The sequence below is a fragment of the Triturus cristatus genome, chromosome 5_1 (genome assembly GCF_964204655.1).
Source record: "Triturus cristatus chromosome 5_1, aTriCri1.1, whole genome shotgun sequence".
Lineage (NCBI taxonomy): Eukaryota > Metazoa > Chordata > Amphibia > Caudata > Salamandridae > Triturus > Triturus cristatus.
This window is the reverse complement of record NC_140587.1, coordinates 953,396,923-953,415,164: the sequence shown is the minus strand read 5'-3', so window position 1 is coordinate 953,415,164 and position 18,242 is coordinate 953,396,923. Positions and strand designations below refer to the sequence as shown.

Below are 18,242 nucleotides of genomic sequence, written 5' to 3'. Positions count from 1 at the left end.
AACTTAGCTAGGACTTGTTATCATCCTGAGCGCCCTACTCAGTTCCTAATGTCAAAGGGAGAGCATGTTGGGCTGATGCTAAGCTTGCCATAATGAGTTTCTGTTTTCACAGACTTTATCAGTTCTGTTTCCGATACAAAGGACCTACGGTACACAGGAAGCATGTAGGTGATGGCTAGAGCCAGGGTCCTTGAAATTAGTTGTGTTTTTCTTTTCTTACACATTTAGCTTTTGCAATAGAGTTTCTGTTTCAGAAAAGTTAAAGTACTAGCTATTCATCATCCACTTGAAACTTTTAAATTAATAACAATAAAAAAAAATACATTTTCTGAGTTTCAACACACACATATAGGAACTTAGCAGCAAAAAAACACTGTGTTGAACTGCAGACTTCTAATTAAGTTTTTTTTAATGACTCATCCTAACCCTAATATCAAAACTTATTTTCAATTATCTAATCCAACAACTTATAGTTCACTATGCTTCCAAACTTCAACCCCATGAGGTTGGTGTAAGTCTTGATGGAAGGAGTACTTCAGACATAGCACGCTTTGCAGCTTTCTAACCTCAAGCTTTACCCTCTTGTCCATCAATCTCACAGTCACACTTGTGGATCCAGCTCTGATAAACTCTACGATTGACTACTTGAATAATTTTATATAGAACAATTAATTGATAAGATTATTTTCAGAACTCCAAGTGATGTTGAAATATATAAAGCACATTTAGAAACAAACCATGCAAACTCTAAAATACCTTCAATGACTACCAGGGACATCTTATGCCACTTCGCTTGAGACACTGGTTTAAAACTACGTGTAATTCTATTAAACGCTTCAGTCCATCTTGCATGGTGTGGCTTCTACTTTTTTTTTTTTTTTTGTCCTCATCTCACCATTTAGCGTCTGCAAAAAAAACCCGTCTTTCCGACCTATGCACCCCACGGCTACTGCATTCGCTTAAGCCCTGGCCGGGCCAGCTCCTTTATTCGAAACTTGGTGTAATCATAGGACCCAGGACAAATCAACCAGTCTCATCTCTCTTCCCCAGGATATAAAATCCAGCCATATATTCGTACTGTACTCATTTGAAACCCCCAGATCCAAACATGCCATTTCAAACGCCACTTTCAACCAATCTTCACACAATAGGGGCCGCGGATCCTTCCATAACTTACAAATTTCCCTTAGGGTGATAAGAATTAGATATAACAATAGACCTCTTTGTGTTGACTGTACAAGATTGATTGAATCACTATCAATGCCAAAGTTAACTATAGTGGACTTTACTCTCAACTTAACTTTGAAGATGCCACATAGAACAAGCTCCACGTTCTTCCAAAAAACACTTAATTTATAACACTCGAAAAAAATATGAATATCGTCACATATCACATCTTGGACATTTAGGGAAAGATTGAGGAGCAAATTTAGCTATCTTCGCCGGGGGGTAATACAGCCTATTCATGACATAAAAGTGGTTCTTTTTTAAACATGCCGGCTTGACAAACTTATATAATAATTTCAGTGATAGATCAAATAAGTTTTCAAAATTAAAGTCTAAAGGAGACTGATTCCAAACAACGTACTGTGGGGGATATTCCACATCATCAGCCTCCAGGAGCTTCTTGTACTATAGATCGACTTCCTTTCTCTTAGAATGAGGGTCTTGCAAAATAAGCTCAGTTTCCCAATCACCACTGATGGACTCCTTTTCCGCAGAGCACCAAGAGACCAATTGTAAATATTTGAATTTGGAGAAACTGTTTCCGATTTTAGATCTTAACACTTCCCAAGGGTGGACAACTTCTGATGATATAAGATCCGACCATACGGAAACACCAGCCCTCTTTATGGGTAACGCAAGGCTATCTTCCAAACAGGCCGGTGTCCCAGGGGAGTCCCAGATCGGGGCAAAATCAGAGTAATAGCCAATCCCCCATCTGCATTTGACCTTGTACCACAAAGTGAGAGCCGCCCTTAAGACATTCAGGTATACCTTTTTGAGGTACCTTGGCACCCCAAATTTATAAAGGAAACAGTGTGCCCCTCTCCCCCCCGCCCCCCCCCCCCCCTCCGCAGTGGCCATTCCACCCAATAACCTACCCCAATTTGTTTCCTCCGTTTTAGCAAGGAGCATCCGGATGTTTTTAAATTGGAAAGCAACGGAGTACCAGGCAATATCCGGGAGAGCGAGACCCCCTTTCAGGAGTTTACGTCTCAACTTCTTCCAGGACAGTCTAGCACTCTTATTTGCCCAGATAAAACTATCAATCTTACTTTGAATTTTACCAATCTCCTTGCTGGGTAAATTAAGGGGGATAGCATTAAACAGATATGTCAGCTTGGGAAGGATGGCCATTTTAACTAGATTAACCCTACCAAATATTGTCAGGGGGGGATTTTTCCATCTAGAAAATAGACCATCAACCTCTTTAATGGTCTTTTTTAGATTGATCTGTGGGATTTTATCCAAGTCATTTACTATAGTGATTCCCAGGTATTTAAACTAATTACTTACTCTACCCTCCCAACTGTTGATGTTCCAACACATCACCTCGGTTTTGGAGGTATTAGCTAAATACCCCAAGTATGAGCCAAATTCTTCCAATAGGGCTTCAACCCTTTGTATTACCGTAACCGGGTCGTTGGTATACAATAGCAGATCATCGGCATCGAGAGACAATTTACTGCAATATTGGTGGGACCTAAAAGGAGTAATCTCTTCATCTAATCTTATCGCTTGGGCGAGGGGCTCTATATATAGTTCGAATAACAGGGGCGACATGGAACAACCCTGTCTTGTTCCCCATTGAATGTTAAAACTAGCTGTTAACATACCATTTAACAGGATTACAGCTGAAGTCCCTTGGTAACAGTTTATCCGGGTTTGAATGAAAATATGCCCAAAACCCAGCCTCCTAAGTACCTCCCAAAGATAAACCCAGCATACTCTATCGAAGGCCTTGGCTGCATCGAGAGCAACTACAACCAAGGGTTCCGAATGAGCCACAGCCAGGTCTATAGTGCCGATAAGTTGAAGCGTCTGCTCCTGAAAATATCTCCCCGGAATAAAGCCTTTTTGGTCCGGGTTTATCAGCTGCGGGGCTAGCTTGACCAATCTCGCTGCAAGAATACTCAAAGATCTTATAATCAGCATTCAGCAGGGACATTGGTCCAGAGGAATCTGCTTTAAGGGGGTCCTTCCTGGGCTTCAGGATAAGCACGATTGTGGCCTCCTTCCAGGACCTCGGAACTTGACCATTCAGACTGTAAACAGAATTGAATAGAAGACTCAACATTGGGACCAGCTCGTTCTGCAAGAGTTTGTAAACCTCACTAGGAAGCGCATCCGTACCATCTGCCTTATTCTTCTTACATTTGTTTAGCTGTATTCTTATCTCGTTCGGGGCATCTAGGCTATCTTGATTACCATCTCTTAATTCTAATAGAGCTTTATCCCGCAACCATTTTTGGAGCGTTTCAGAGCTAGGTGCAATCTCCTCCCTATACAGCTCTGAGAATAGGGAAGGGAGGCGGGTTTGCATATCCTCCAATCTACTGAAAGTTATCCCACTGTCATTTATTATTAGTTCGTTAATGTTGTTTTGGCACGATCTACTCTCGCTTTCCAAGACAGGAGGGCGCCCGCCTTCTCTCCGTACTCAAAATTCTGCATATTCTGGGTCGCTCACTGAGCCTTCACCTTCTGATCTAGCCTACCCCTATAGTCCTGGCGAGCACCATCCAGCTCACTAAGAACTTGAATCAACCTTTCTGGGCTCCCCTGAATACAGCGAGTCCTCTCATCTTCTAACTTAAGGATTTTCCCTTCCAAGTTTTGTAGCTCCTATGGCTCCACCCTATTCTTAGAACAAATCAAGCTATGTAACTGACCCCTTAAGTGAGCCTTAAAAGCATCCAATATAAAGTCCATGGAGGTTGAACCGATATTTACAGAGAAATAGTCAAGGGTAGTGATTTTAAGAGCACTAATTAATTCTGCATCCGACAACATTGACCTTTTTAACGTCCATCTAGGCCTGAGACTACACCTCTTCCCTAAATGTGTAAAAGAGATTGGGGAATGATCTCATATGTGACTAGGTAAGATAGAAATAGAGGGTACATTTTCCAGACTAGGCCTATCGACTAAAACATAATCGATTGTAGACGAATGTCCATACTTCCTACTGAAGAAGTTATACCCCTATTTATCACCCATCTTTGCCCTCCAAACGTCAACAAGCCCCTGAGCATGTATCATATTGCCCATGGCCCGACGTATATAGGGGACACCTATGAAGTGGCTCTGATTTGATCTATCTCTTAAAGGGTCAAACAGGATGTTAAAATCACCGCCAATAATTATAGGCAATGGGAATTCCATTAGTTTGGACTGGAATTTGCAAATATGTGTCGGGTCATCAACATTTGGGCCATAAAAGGAGGCAACGGTTAACTCCGAGCCTCCAAAATTAAACATGGCTACAATCCATCTCCCTTTCTGGTCGGTTTGTGTCGATTTAATGGTACATCTTGCCCCCTGTTTAATCAAAATAGCCACACCCTTGCTATGAGCAATCTGTTCAGAAAAGCAGAAATATTTTACACAGGGATATTTAGCAAAGGTGGACCGGCACTCCAAATGGCTTAAATGCGTCTCCTGAATGAGAAAAATTTGGCCGGGAGATTGTTCAAAATATTTCATGGCCAATCTTTGTCTTCGTGGACATCTCAACCCGTTAATATTCCAAGAAATAAACTTTAATTCATTACCCATCGGGATGACTCATTGCACCAGAGCAAGAACTCCACGCAGAGGATCTAATACTAAATGAGGATTGAGGATATTTTCTTTTATTTTTTCCCACTGCTACCCCCGTGCACCCCACCGTCATTCTTTCCCCCCCACCAGTCCCCGTGACCACCCCCGGGGAACCCCCCCTACTATAGGCATAGTGTCCGTTTGGCCTCAGACCCCCGGGCTTAAAGCTAAAAGAAAAAATAGAATTTATAATTCATTACTAAATCTCTCCAAGAGAGCCCCAAACACAATTGACCCCCCTCTATACCACACTCTCATTCCTTATTTTAACAATGAGGGCATCAGCCTCCTCTACTGAACGCAACATGTGCATATGAATATTCCACATAATACGTAAAGAAGCTGAAAACCTCAATTGAGCCTTAGCCCCAACTTGTTTAAGATCTCTATTCTTTTACCCAGCTCCCACTGTTTTGTGGCTGTAATATGGGACACATCCGACCTAAGTGGTTGGAAAAGGATTTAGATTTTATCAATCCTTCTTTCAGAGCAGAGGTTAAGATCTTTTCTTTAACAGTATACGTAAGAAAATTCTTTAAGATTTTCCTCGGCTTCTGTTTTGCGGGGTTCCTTTTAAACGGATCACGATTAACTCTTATTTCGTGAACCAGGTAAAGATCCGGAGAGTCTTACAGGACAGTATCTTTTAGCAAGGATAACACGAAACCTTTGACATCTGCTCCTTCCATATCTTCAGGCACATTCAGAAGTCTTAAATTATTCTTTCTTGTATGGTTCTCCAGGCGCTCCAATTCGTCTTTTAATTCCCTGTTTTAGATGGCTAATTTGGCCATTTCCGTTGAGGAGGATTGGAGTGCCTCCTTGATTTTAGGAATTTCGAATTCTAATGCATCTGTTCTTAGGGATACCTCTTCCAGCTTGTGAGCCAGCGCCTCGCACGACGCTTGAATTGCAGCTTGGTTGGTCTACGAGACCCTGAAACGTTTCCCTATGTCATCCTTAAGAGCCAGTAGTATATCCGCCAGTGAACCAGGCTCAAACCCAGAGAAAGCTACTGAGGGTTTTAAAGATGCTAATTCAGGGTGAGAGTCTGGTACGGCATCTTGAACCTCCAATATCGAAAATCTATTGGAGGTACCAACCGAGGGATGAATGGTGGAAAGATGGTCCTCAGATACTTGAACCACCACTTCCCCTGGATTGCTCAAGGGACTGAGACTGGGTGGTGCGAGGGACTGGATGGTGTTCTGAGCTAGAGCTGGCTTAACAGGAGACTCAAACAAAGCAGAATCGGAAGAAGTATCGGGTTGTAAGCAATTAGGCGCCGGAGAGCTTCCTTTATTTTGGCACCGGTTAACAGGGGTGGACAAAGCTTGTAGAACGTCTTTAAGGAAGGGGTAATTTTCACTTTTGAGGTAAGAGCTTGCTTTCCCTTACCTCTTCATCTCCCCCTCACAGCAGTAGTATTCTCCGTAGTACTTGTTCCCTTGCCCTGCCCGGCAGAAACTCTGATTTTAGCAATAGGGGGGGAAGCTCGCATTGGTACTAGGGAGACAGTACTTAGTGCGGACTGAATGGCCTTAGTGCGCAGGGTATACCTGCACACATTAGGTAGAGAGATGCCAATTTTTTGGACCTGGGAAGCGCTATTCTCCATGCAGTACCGGGACCCTTCTTGTACTCTGCCTGTCACTAAGGGTTTCCTCTGCGATATAAGATTTCAAAGCTGACAGGTGAGTCCAGGGCGTCATGGGAGAAACGAAAATAGCTCTTACCTTCGTCCCAAGATGCAAAAACGGATTCAGAGGAATCGAGAGCACCAAAATCAAAATGTCCTACCTCGCACGGGTGCTCTACCGCGCTCTCCTCTCTTCGAACACCAATTTTCAGGCTCACGTAGTCACAGGTGCTGACTCTTCCACCTGTGACCCGGGCCTGACTGCAAGCAGAGCCGCAGCGTCTCCACTCACAGGCCGCGCCCTCCCACCGCAGGAGCGCCGGCACCGGTAGTCCGCCTACAGAGTCAGGAACCATTCACCCTGCAGCCCCACGCCAAACGGAAAGAAGCAATCAATCCGGGAAGAGCCAAAGCAGGTAACAAGGTTGGGGGACCAATGGGGGGCGGAATTCAAATCCGCCGTAAATTCATCCGGAGGGGCCCCCTAGAGAGGACTCAGAAGCAAGCCCGCGGGAACTTCAGCCGCGACCGCTAGCTTACGGCCGCCATGTTCCCCATCTGTGTGGCTTCTACTTTCTGACGGAAAGCTAACATTGGTTAAAGGATGGATAATACGTTTATATATTTCTAAGAAATTAAGGGGGTTGCATGTGTGTGTGTGTGACTGCATATGCACACACATCACACATAATTGTATGGACTAACATTGACTCCAGTTTTGTTATGCAAAAAGAACAATTGACGGACAGAATGCAGAATAATGTCATACATTCACCCCAGTACAGAGATCTGGGCCTAAATCCACCATTTTCTTTGCTCCCCATGCCATTCCAGTTTGAACCCAGCCATATGCAAATCAGTCTTGACCCTGCTCCCTATGGGAACAGTCCAGCCCAAACTGCCAGGCCAGGTCCTCCCTGGACTGGAAACAAGCACAAAAACGATGGATTTAGGCCCAGATCTCTGTACTGGGGCGAATGTATGATATTGTTGGGCATTCTGTCCATCAATTGTTCTTTTTGCAGCCAGTTATGTTATGTGCATCTGTAAAATGCACTATCATCCAGAGGCCTAGCCCTATCTATGGTATTTGATTAACTGAAAAGCCAGGTCTTCAGCTTCTTGCCGAATCCAAAAGGAGAGGAGGCTCGGGCTGTTTCACACTTAAGGAGCGATACAAAAGAATGCCTCTTCTCCTGATCTAGTTCTGTGTATGCGTGGGATTTGTGCGAGTAGGAATCCTGCAGAGCGGGGTATCCTGGTGGTTGGTGGAAGGTGTTATGCGTTGGAACCTTGAAAATATATTCAGCTTGCTGAGTTTTCATATGTTTTTGGCAGTGTGGACGGTATTATGACTACCTGTTAATGGTCTATCTGCAGCATGCTATGTTTATTGCAATCATACAATCAAAACTTGGGCACTCTAAGGTATAGAATGCAAACGTTGTCGATTTTCCTTCTCTGTATTTGCCTCAATACGGACGTTTCTTCTTTTATTTGTTGAGAACATGTTATTTCTTGGGGTGTTCTAGACAGCAGCCATTGCTTAGATTTGCATGCCCACCTCAGAGACTACTCTTTTTTCCTAGTGCTTGGAAATTAGGGTGAGGGGTAACTAAGGAATAATCCAAGTTTTGAAAGGCTCATTCTCAAGAACATTCACAACATTTTGGGTTTGTCCCAGTAAACACAGTATGGATACCTCCAAATTGCAATCGTTAAGGAAGCAGGTGAGTGTTTTTCTATCAGCTGATGGAATTCCATGAGATGCTGAAGTTAACTGAGATTCATTTAATTTTGTCTGACAACCCATCTCAAGGATGGCTAGCAGGTTATGCAGAGACCTTCATTTAGATGCTAGAGAACCAACAGTAAGGGTGAGAATTGCGCAACTTTGCATGTTGATCTTTGTTGGCAGGTGAGGTTAAATTGGAGCATGGCTATTTTAGAGCAATGGGTGAGTAACTGAATTAAAATATTGTTTGAAAAATATAGCTCAGAGGAAATAACAGAATGTCAAGATATCACACAAACATGTCAACATATTCCAAAAGATTCCTGGCATCATTTAATGGTTGGACAAATATTTGACCTCCCTGCCCCACCACATTTCTCCCCAAATAAAGAGGGACCATACTGGTATGTTTTGTTTCAGAGATTATCTCCTTGATGTTATACAGTTCTTAAAAATTTGAGATTCTATAAAGAATGAGAATGGATGGCCCTAGCCTCTGCAGTACTCACCAATTGAACTGAGGCACGGCGAAACAGGAACACACCGTGGGAGGGGCTTGGTATGCAGGCCTCACAGGAGAACAATATGCATCTTTTACAATAATGAATCTCACCAATTTGGGGCTGGGAAAGAATCACATGTAAGAGAACAACGTTTTGTGGTATCTTTTTTCATTTCCCCATATAGCCCTGGTAGCATTACACCTGATGGTATACTCCCACTCAATCAGAGTATTTATAATTCATAAACATGAAGAAAGCCTGCTCATTCACATGTTGGGCTCAATAAAGGTCTCTCAATTTCACCTTTTCTGATCTTTCAGATCAAGCTTGAAGCACGAATGGATTAGCTCTTAAATAAAAGACACCCATTAATACAGGGAATACATTCTTACCATCCATTTCCACCAGAAGCTGGTTGAGTGTGTTCTCCTGTTCGCTTTGGCCACCAAAGTTGCCCCGTCCTCTCTTCCTTCCCACTGCATCGATCTCGTCAATGAAGAGAATGCAAGGAGCATTCTTTCGTGCCATCACAAACAAGTCACGGACCTAGAAAATAAAACAACCCAGAATGTCGGTCCATCTGTTTTCTTATTGTGCCTTGGCATTCATGATATTACAATTCTCTTGCAAACACACACTCCTGGAATGTACCCAGGGTAGGGAACTAGCGGCTACGAGGTCTTAAGGGTAAGCTGGCCTCCCAGCTCAATATATGCACACAAAAAGAGCTACCCGAGATTTTTTTTTAACTAATAATGCATCCCTCCGAATTCACTTCTTATTGTGCCTTGGCATTCATGATATTTTAATTATCTTGAAAACACATATTCCTAGAATTTACCCAGGATAGGGCTATGTGGTCTCAAGGGTGAGCTGGTCTCCCAACACAATATATGCACACAAAAGTAGCTACCTTAGATTTTTTATTTGCCTAATTATGCATCCCTCACAGTTCACTTCTTATTGTGCCTTGGCATTCATGATATTTTAATTATCTTGAAAACACACACTCCTGAAATGTATACAGGGTAGGGCTATGTGGTCTCAAGGGTGAGCTGGTCTCCCAACACAATATATGCACACAAAAGGAGGTACCTTAGATGTTTTATTTTACTAATTATGCATCCCTCACAGTTCACTTTTTATTGTGCCTTGGCATTCATGAAATTTTAATTATCTTCTCAGGTGGCAACGCTATATTTACAGCCTGGAACCTGGAAGTGTAAGATGGTGTAGTTTACTGACTGCCCTGTAAATATGTTTTTGCTTAAGGTAAGCAGAATAGAAATGAAAATGCTTGTAAACTATTCATGACCAAAATTAAAAGGCATCTTCAGCAATGTTGCTGGCTATGCAATCCAGAAAGATGAAAACAAATCTATTTGGATTTTTTGGTTACTTGTATTGCTCTACCAAATACTACAAACCCTAGTGTAGGGAAATACACTGGCTGGCTATTGAAGGATGAGAGCTGGACCCAAGCTCTAACGCTGTACTAACAAAACATCCCACTCGGGGGAGACAGATTTCAGTAACCTTAGCTCAGAAATACTTATAGACAATGTATGAGGGTTATGTGTAACCAATAAGTTATAAAACTAAATAAAGAACTTTAAGATCCACATGAAGCACACGTTAAACAACTACATGCAATACGAATAGTAAATGAAAATTAAGTACATGAAAGAAAGGGTTCACAAGTTAAGCAAGAAAGAATAAATGGTAATTGAAAACAAAGAAATATTTGTCACAATTAAAGTAAATGAAAAATTATAAAAAATAATTATAACAAGCATTGGCATAGCCAATAGGTCTCGCCTTTGGGACCTTATAAGTGTTTAGTAATCCAGCACGAAATCCTTGGTGCAACAACATTAACTGTTGCATGGCTAAACACTTATAAGGTCCCAAAGGCGAGACCTATTGGCTATGCCCATGCTTGCTTTTACAGATATTTCGGTTCCTTGTGTCCTGGCTCTCTCTTCCTGCTGCTTTTCTCTCCGGTTTTCCCCCACACTAAAGTAAAATGTTCCAGTAGAGGCGTCTGATCTCAGCGACAGAGAGCCAAGAAGCTTCCAACAGATGGCATGCAGCGCTATAGAAAATCGAGTATACACATTGAATGCGCTGCACACAAGCTACCCTTGCACAAAACCTCTAGAGAAGCTTGGAGTCTCACAGAACCATACATCGATGCAGCCACACACAGATCCCTCTACACACCACAGACGCTCAAAGTCTCAGATACCCACTACACACTCCAGCACACACACAAAGCATTAAGGACAACACAACTCTCTCAGACCAGCTAAATTATAACACAGCCACATACAGACCCTCACAGTGTTTAACAAGAACTGACAGAATACAAAACACAAACTCCACAGAAGCTCATGAGGCCTTGCGTTCGAGGCTCCGCTCAATTACAGAGATGCTCTGTAATTACAGGTCTCTCTGTTCGAGGCTATGTTCACTGCAACCCCCTTGCGTTCGAGGCTACGCTTAATTACAAACCCACTTTAGGGTCAGACGGGTTCAGAGCAGGCTGTCTCCGGCCCCTTGGATCAGAACCAAGGCTCACACTTACTGTGTATACACTGGCTTGCTTCACAACACACAGGTCTCAAGGCGCTACACACAGCACCCCTGACATAAGATGCCGTTCTACAGACCACACACATCCGCCATACACATGCAGACCTAGACAACACAGAGCCTTGGTCCCACACACTTAACAATTCCATCTACACAAATACACTTGGAACCCTAAACTTACAACACACACCTACATCCAGCACGCAGGTCACCACACACACGTACACAAATGTCATATACAGACACGTTTCCACAACTGTCGACAACAGGCTCCGCACAGACAAATCACACCCACAAACTTGAAGTTAGAAACGGAAAGATCTTTATCCCTGTTTAAATAGCCCAGACGTGTCAGGGGCCTTGCTCTAAAATGGGACAGAACCAATAAGATGGTTATTAACAACTGCATCAGAGGTAGAGCCTGGAGACCAGAATTCTAATCCCCGCTCCTCCTCTGAAGTGTGTGATCCTTGGAACACGGTGTAATCACCTAGAGTTTGAATACACTTGTCAGCGCAGTGTGCTTTTTGAACCCTTACCGTGGTCCGACAGCGTGGTCCAGAGTTTGCTGTCTTTGGCGCTCCCTCCCTCCCGCTGCCGCGCTTCCCATCGCGTGGCCGCTGTGCGGAGTAGGAGGGGGACAGGACTACAGTTCCCAGCCTCCCCGGCCCCAACATCCCGGAAGCTGCGCCAGGAGGCGCTTTAAAAATTGAAATCACTCCCCGCGTCGCGGTCTCGCGCGCGGTCTCAGCCGGGCTAAGCCCGGGCAAAGGGCGGGCCCTCTGTGGCCCTCAGAGGCCAGAAGGAGGCCGGGCTGGGCCTACTCTCTTGACTCTGGACTCTTGGCGGAACTGCAGTGACTGCGAGATAGACACTATTTGATGCTGCATTGGTTCAAGTAGGTTTTGTGTGTTTTGCTTAGTTACTGCTAGACACGTACCTTAGGGGGACCGTGAATTAACAGCTATATCATCATGACTAGTAAATCGAATAAGGGTACTCTTGATGGTTACATATGGAAAGTTAATCCTGGAGCTGATAAAGAAGCTACTTTAGCCGAAATAAGGGAGAGACGACGTTGCTCTATAGAGCATATAAAAAGCTTGTCTCACACTGCCAACGTGTCCCACGAAGTTATTCTATCTGATAATAGTGCCCTTTCTTGTCATGACTCTATACCAAGTTTGGACACTACAATCATGTCATCTCCCCCTGGTAATCCAACCATGTACGAACCGTGTAAAGACCTGTTTTCCACTATTATATCTCGTCCCACTGAGGCAACCTGCCAGCCAGCTGCATTGAATAATTTACAACTAGTGGCACCCCCGTCTCAAACTACTGTTTCTCCAGGGGTACCTAATCTAGCAGGCCCGTTACCTAAGAAAAGGAGAAAGTTGGATTTAGTAGTTTGCAAGAATAAAGGGAATTATATAGCCTGTAATAAACCCAATCTGGCTCACATTGGTACCGGCCCCGTTCATGATTCTATTGACATGCCCTCTCCTGGTACCTCGTCATCTTGCTCTATAAATGACATTACATTAGCTGAATTAATGGGCAATATAGAGAAACTGTTTAAAACTCATTTGCTACCCATTGTCGACAGCCTACAAACTATTGAAATTAGGCTGGCGAAAGTCGAATCTTTATTGGGTAACAAAAGAGTTACATCTCCGAGTTCTGCGAAGTTACCAGGACAGTCTTCTACTGTGTCTGTCCCTCAGGTATCATCTCCTATCTTACCCTCACTCCAGACAGTACGACAGGGTGAGAGTAGTGTGATTAACCCGACAAATAATTGTGCAGCGAGAACCACTACTTCTATGTCAACCCAGTTAAAAAAGGACATTTTATGTCAGGAAGGGTCTATTCCACCAACTGGGGTTGTTAATTCTGACAGAAAGAGCCGATGCCCGGCTCTAATGGCAAAGATGCACGAATCTCTTTCTGTCAACATTCCACCAGAAGCTGTCCCTCTTGCAGTGGTGCTTGCTGGTGTCCCTATTTTGAAAGGCGAGGTTATAGAGGGATACTCTCAATTAAAAAATAAGGTTATTCACTGGTTAGGACAAAATCGTCCCCTTCCATCCTACATCAATGGAGAAATTTTACACGTCAGGCGTTTACCATGGTTAGGCAACACACCGAAAAACATCAGTGGAGATATCATTTTGGTTAATTTTAGGGATTCCAGGGCTGTTAATTACATTTTAAACTGGCATACTGACTCTGGGAGGTCCGCCATTAGTACTTGGGAACTAACTTATTTTTTTCCTAGACCTAGGTTAGTTTCCACCTTCAATTCTGGGGCCTCAATAAGGGCTCAACCAAATGTATCGATCCCGATGAGAAATCGATTTGAGGTGCTAGCTGACCTCGAAGAGGTAGATTGACTTGATAATAATCAGGTTATGTCAGTAAGAGCTGCTGAGCCTGTTGAGCCACCGCCTGATCCTTTCCCTCTTAGCAATATGACACCAAACCACGAAAAGGAGGTAATTATAGATATTTGTAATAAACAAACCTATGATCCTCTACCACCTGATACCTGCCCCAATAATGCACAGGGAACCATGGGGAGTTTATTGTCTTGGAATATTGCTGGCCTGAATTCCAAATTGGAATCAGAAGATTGGATTGGTTTTGTTAATAATCATGACCTTTGTATTTTTCAGGAGACATGGTCATGTGAACCTTGTTTTGTTCAGGGATTTTTGAACTACTCTGTGCCGGCTTCCAAGGGTCTTAGGGGCAGACCCATGGGAGGACTAACAATATGGGTTCGCCAGTGTCTTAAGCTGGTTATTAAAGTTATTGACACTAAGAACAAAGATATCCAACTGATCAGACTGGCAACAGATAAATCAGGCATACTGGACATTTACAATGTTTATGTCCGGAGTAATAAGGGGAGAAGGTCTGATACCTTAGGTGCTTTAAGCAGTTTAATAGATACTAACTCTTCAAATAACAATATCATTATTGCGGGTGACCTTAATAGAACATTCGAACCCCTATTGAATAACGATGACTTATTTGATGATGAAGAGGATCGACAATGGGGTGTTTCTAAATTAGAACTTTCACCAGTTCTGCGATGGACGGTAGATATTATAGCCCTAAACACTTTATGTTATGAAAAGGGCCTCAGAGCTCTAAATGGCAGGACTATTGGCGACAGAAATGGGTCAAGCACATTTGATAATGGCCGGCATAACTCCAGAATTGACTATGTGATCTGTAGTCTAAAATTATGGCCCTCGATCTGTGACATGGAGGTTGTGAAGAGGATAGAGAGCGATCACAATCCTTTGTGTGTCACTCATAAATGGTGGCTTTATACCACCTTATCGTCTTGCCTCTTTGTGACTGCCCCTTCCCGGGCCGTCCCCACAAATGACATGCGGAGATTAAGGTGGGAAAAGGTAGCTATTAACCACCAGGCCATTGCAGAGATTAATTCTCGGGTGGACACTGCAATTTCGGATATAAAACTCTTTAATTCACTTGGGACTGGCTTAGGTGAGGTTGAAGGTTTACACAACTCTCTCTTTTGTAAAATTAAGGAGTATTTCTTCAAACCTGTAAAAAATAAAGTTATTAGAGTTCCTAAGCCAGCCAACTGGTATAACGAACAATGCAGAAAATCACGATTAACCCTGGGCGAAGCTATTAAGGGGGGCAATCTATTCGAATTCAAGCCGCTAGAAAGAATTATAAAACAAGTATATCAAAGGCTAAAAAAGATTGGGATGAACATCACTGGTCTGAGCTAAAGGCAGCCATTGACAGTAGGAACTCCCGGTTATTTTGGCATATTGTTAGATGGGGTAAAACGGGTTTTCCAGGGTCCCCAAATAACAATGTGCCTGAAGAGGAATGGATAAAATTTTTCAAAAACCAGTATGCTGCCCCAAATAATAATAATGATAGCATGGCCGAGGAGCTCAGGTTAGACCTTCCCAAAGTGAATCTCTTCGATATAGATGAAATCATGTCGGCCCTGAACACGGTTGCCCGTGGCCGTGCGCCTGGTCTCGACGGTGTCCCAGCAGACTTATTTGTAAATGATAAGGACCGTTGGTGCCAGTATATTCTTCTCCTTATTAACGCTATTGCCCTGGGTGCTACGGTCCCAAAATCCTGGCAGGGTGCAGTCATTATTCCTATTTTCAAGAAAGGCGATCGATCCCTGCCAGGCAATTATAGGCCAATAAGCCTTATTGATACCATTCAGAAGGTCGTGGGACGTGTGATCGTCAATAGGCTCCTGGAATGGGTGGATGAGACCAATGCTCTCTCACAATTCCAGGCTGGCTTCCGACGGTCCACAAGTACGGTGGACCAGGCATTCCGCTTCACTCTAATACAATGGAAGACGGTGACGCTGGGCAAAGGTAGCTTGTATGCTGCCTTTGTCGATCTACGGGCCGCATTTGACCTCGTTCCCCGTTCCAAGCTCTGGCTGGTTTTAAATAAGCAGGGGCTTCCTAGCGACTTATTGTCTTTGATTATGAGATTGCACGAATCTAACTATGCCAGAATCCAGTGGGGAGGACTCGGATCGGTAACCACGGACTTTCCTGTTGAAAGGGGAGTGCGGCAGGGTTGCTCGATGGCTCCTGTTCTTTTCACCCTATATATTAATGATGTTGTAGCCCGCATGACCTCTGCTCAAGTGGACGCCCCTTTTTTAGCTGGGATTAAAATTCCCATTTTAATGTTTGCTGATGACACGCTCATCCTATCTAAAACTCCCAGTGGACTCCAGCGTGCCTTATCCATCTTTGACCAATTCTGTAGGGAATATGGATTAGAAATTAACACTGCCAAAACAAAGTTAATGACATTCAATCCTCACTGTAGCTTTAAATCAAAAATTATTTTGAATGATCGCCCGCTGGAAGTAGTGAACACCTTCACGTACTTGGGCATGCATATCTCTACCGAGCAAAATTGGCGGCATCACACTGATATAGCTACACTTAGGCATAGACAATTGGCAGGTGCTATTTCCTCAGAGCATAGAAAATCATTGACTAAACCTATAAAACCGGTCTTACAGGTGTACGAAGCTAAAGCTATAGGCTCCGCCTTATATGGTGCAGAGCTCTGGGGCTTTGAGAAGGTTGCTGCTCTTCAAATTTCAGAAAATAAATTTTTAAGGGCAATAACAGGCCTACCTAAAAGTACCCCATTGTTGCCTCTTAAATATGACCTGGGCAGAAAAGCAATCTCAGACTTGGTACAACTGCGCCCTATTTTGTATTGGCGCAGGATATGGACAACTCCTGCCCTTTCCCACTATGTAGATGGTTTTCTAGATATTATAAGGTCAGATGCTTTCCATAAAATAGAATGGTTAAAGGCACTTAGGACATCTTTGTGTAAACTTGGTTTGCGCACACTTTGGGATGACCCGGCGGGAGCAAGCTTTCCGTCTAAAATCACCTTAAAGAACATATATTGGGAGGCGGCTGCTAGACGGAACTGGAGCAGTTTGTGTGCTGGTTCCATGACTGCAGACTTTATGGAGGTCAAGATGTACCCCTGTCTGGAACCATATTGGGATATCATAACGAGGCCCCTGGAAAGAAAGCTCCTTTTCCAATTGAGAGTAGGCGCTCTTCCCCTCAAATCTTTGACATTTAAGTGGGCAGGGGGTTCGTGTGATGGATGTCCTGCTTGTGGTGCAGACAGGGAGACCATTGGACACTTTTTATTTGTCTGCAGGTCTTACGCGGCCCCAAGGCGTTACTGGTTGTCTCCGATGTGCAAAAATTTAGGAACAACTAGTGGCACTGTGGCCCTGCGTATAATACGTACTAATACTTTGCCATGGATCACAGTAGCCACTGCAAAATATTTAGGCTGGGCGTGGACAATCAGACAGAGATTGCTAGTCACTTGACTACTCTCGTGATCTAGGAGAGACTGCTAGTCCTTTGATTATTCTCTCTAATGTTTTATCTTTTTTAAAACCTTTTTTTAACTTTACCGTCGAAGAACGACATGTTATGGTCATGTACAAGATATATGTATGCTTTGTATATACTGATCTCAATTTAATTCCTTTTTACCCATGTATGAATTTTTTATTGTAAAATGTTCTTGCTTTTATGAATAATATTCGAATAAAGCATACTTTGACTGACTGACTGACTGACTGAATACACTTGTCAAAGGTCGGAGCAATTCGAAATATGTTAAATACAGGTAATTTACATGGTTCTACACTGGCTGTACAGACAGCGCATGGAAGTTGCCACATCTCAAAGGAAGGTGCTACACGAAATTATGATGGATGATCATGCACACATCTCCCAGGCAGAACAGAGACTGAGACCGGGTTTGTTCAGGGACATACCTGAGAGGTAGAGTGAGGATCTCCTGAGAGCTCCTCCCGACCAGCTTCCTCGGAGTTGCAAGCGTCGGCTGTAGGGATATCGGGTTAGCATGCCTGGACTGCCGCTGTGTTGTCCCTGCGGCGGCGGCCAGGCACAGCATCATTAGCAGCGGCGCCGCAATGCACGGACAGCAGAGTGCGGGCGGGGGGGTGCGAAAATACACGGAGTGCTCACAGATGCCACCCGAGGTCAACTTGTTAACCGGCAGCGGGGATGGGTGGAGAATTAAACAGGCAGCCTGTTTTTTTGTGGTGTGAGGGAGGGCCCCCTACGGGGAGATCGAGTATTGAAGATGAAAGCACAGCACTCATGAAATGGGCGCTGCGCTGAATAGGGAGATCGCGTTTTGAAGATGAAAGCACGGCGCTCATGAAAGGGGCGCCGCGCTGGATAGTTTGAATGAAACGGGCGCTGCGATAAAAAAAAATGAAGTTGGGCAAGCCGCACAGTGAAAAACGAAAAGAGAATGAAGTGCTGCCGAAGAATATCTTCTCTCGTACGCCGTGGAGAGCCCATGCTCTGGTGCATGTCGG

General features: G+C 43.8%; 1 protein-coding gene across 1 annotated transcript in view; it reads right to left on the bottom strand.

The window, feature by feature from the left end:
• AFG3L2 (AFG3 like matrix AAA peptidase subunit 2) overlaps positions 1 to 18,242 on the bottom strand; it is a 233,440-nt gene that overhangs the window by 93,878 nt on the left and 121,320 nt on the right. Inside the window, exon 10 of the mRNA XM_085606063.1 lies at positions 9,097 to 9,250. Within this exon, the coding sequence (XP_085462189.1) occupies positions 9,097 to 9,250 (154 nt within the window). The remainder of the gene's footprint in view (positions 1 to 9,096; positions 9,251 to 18,242) is intronic.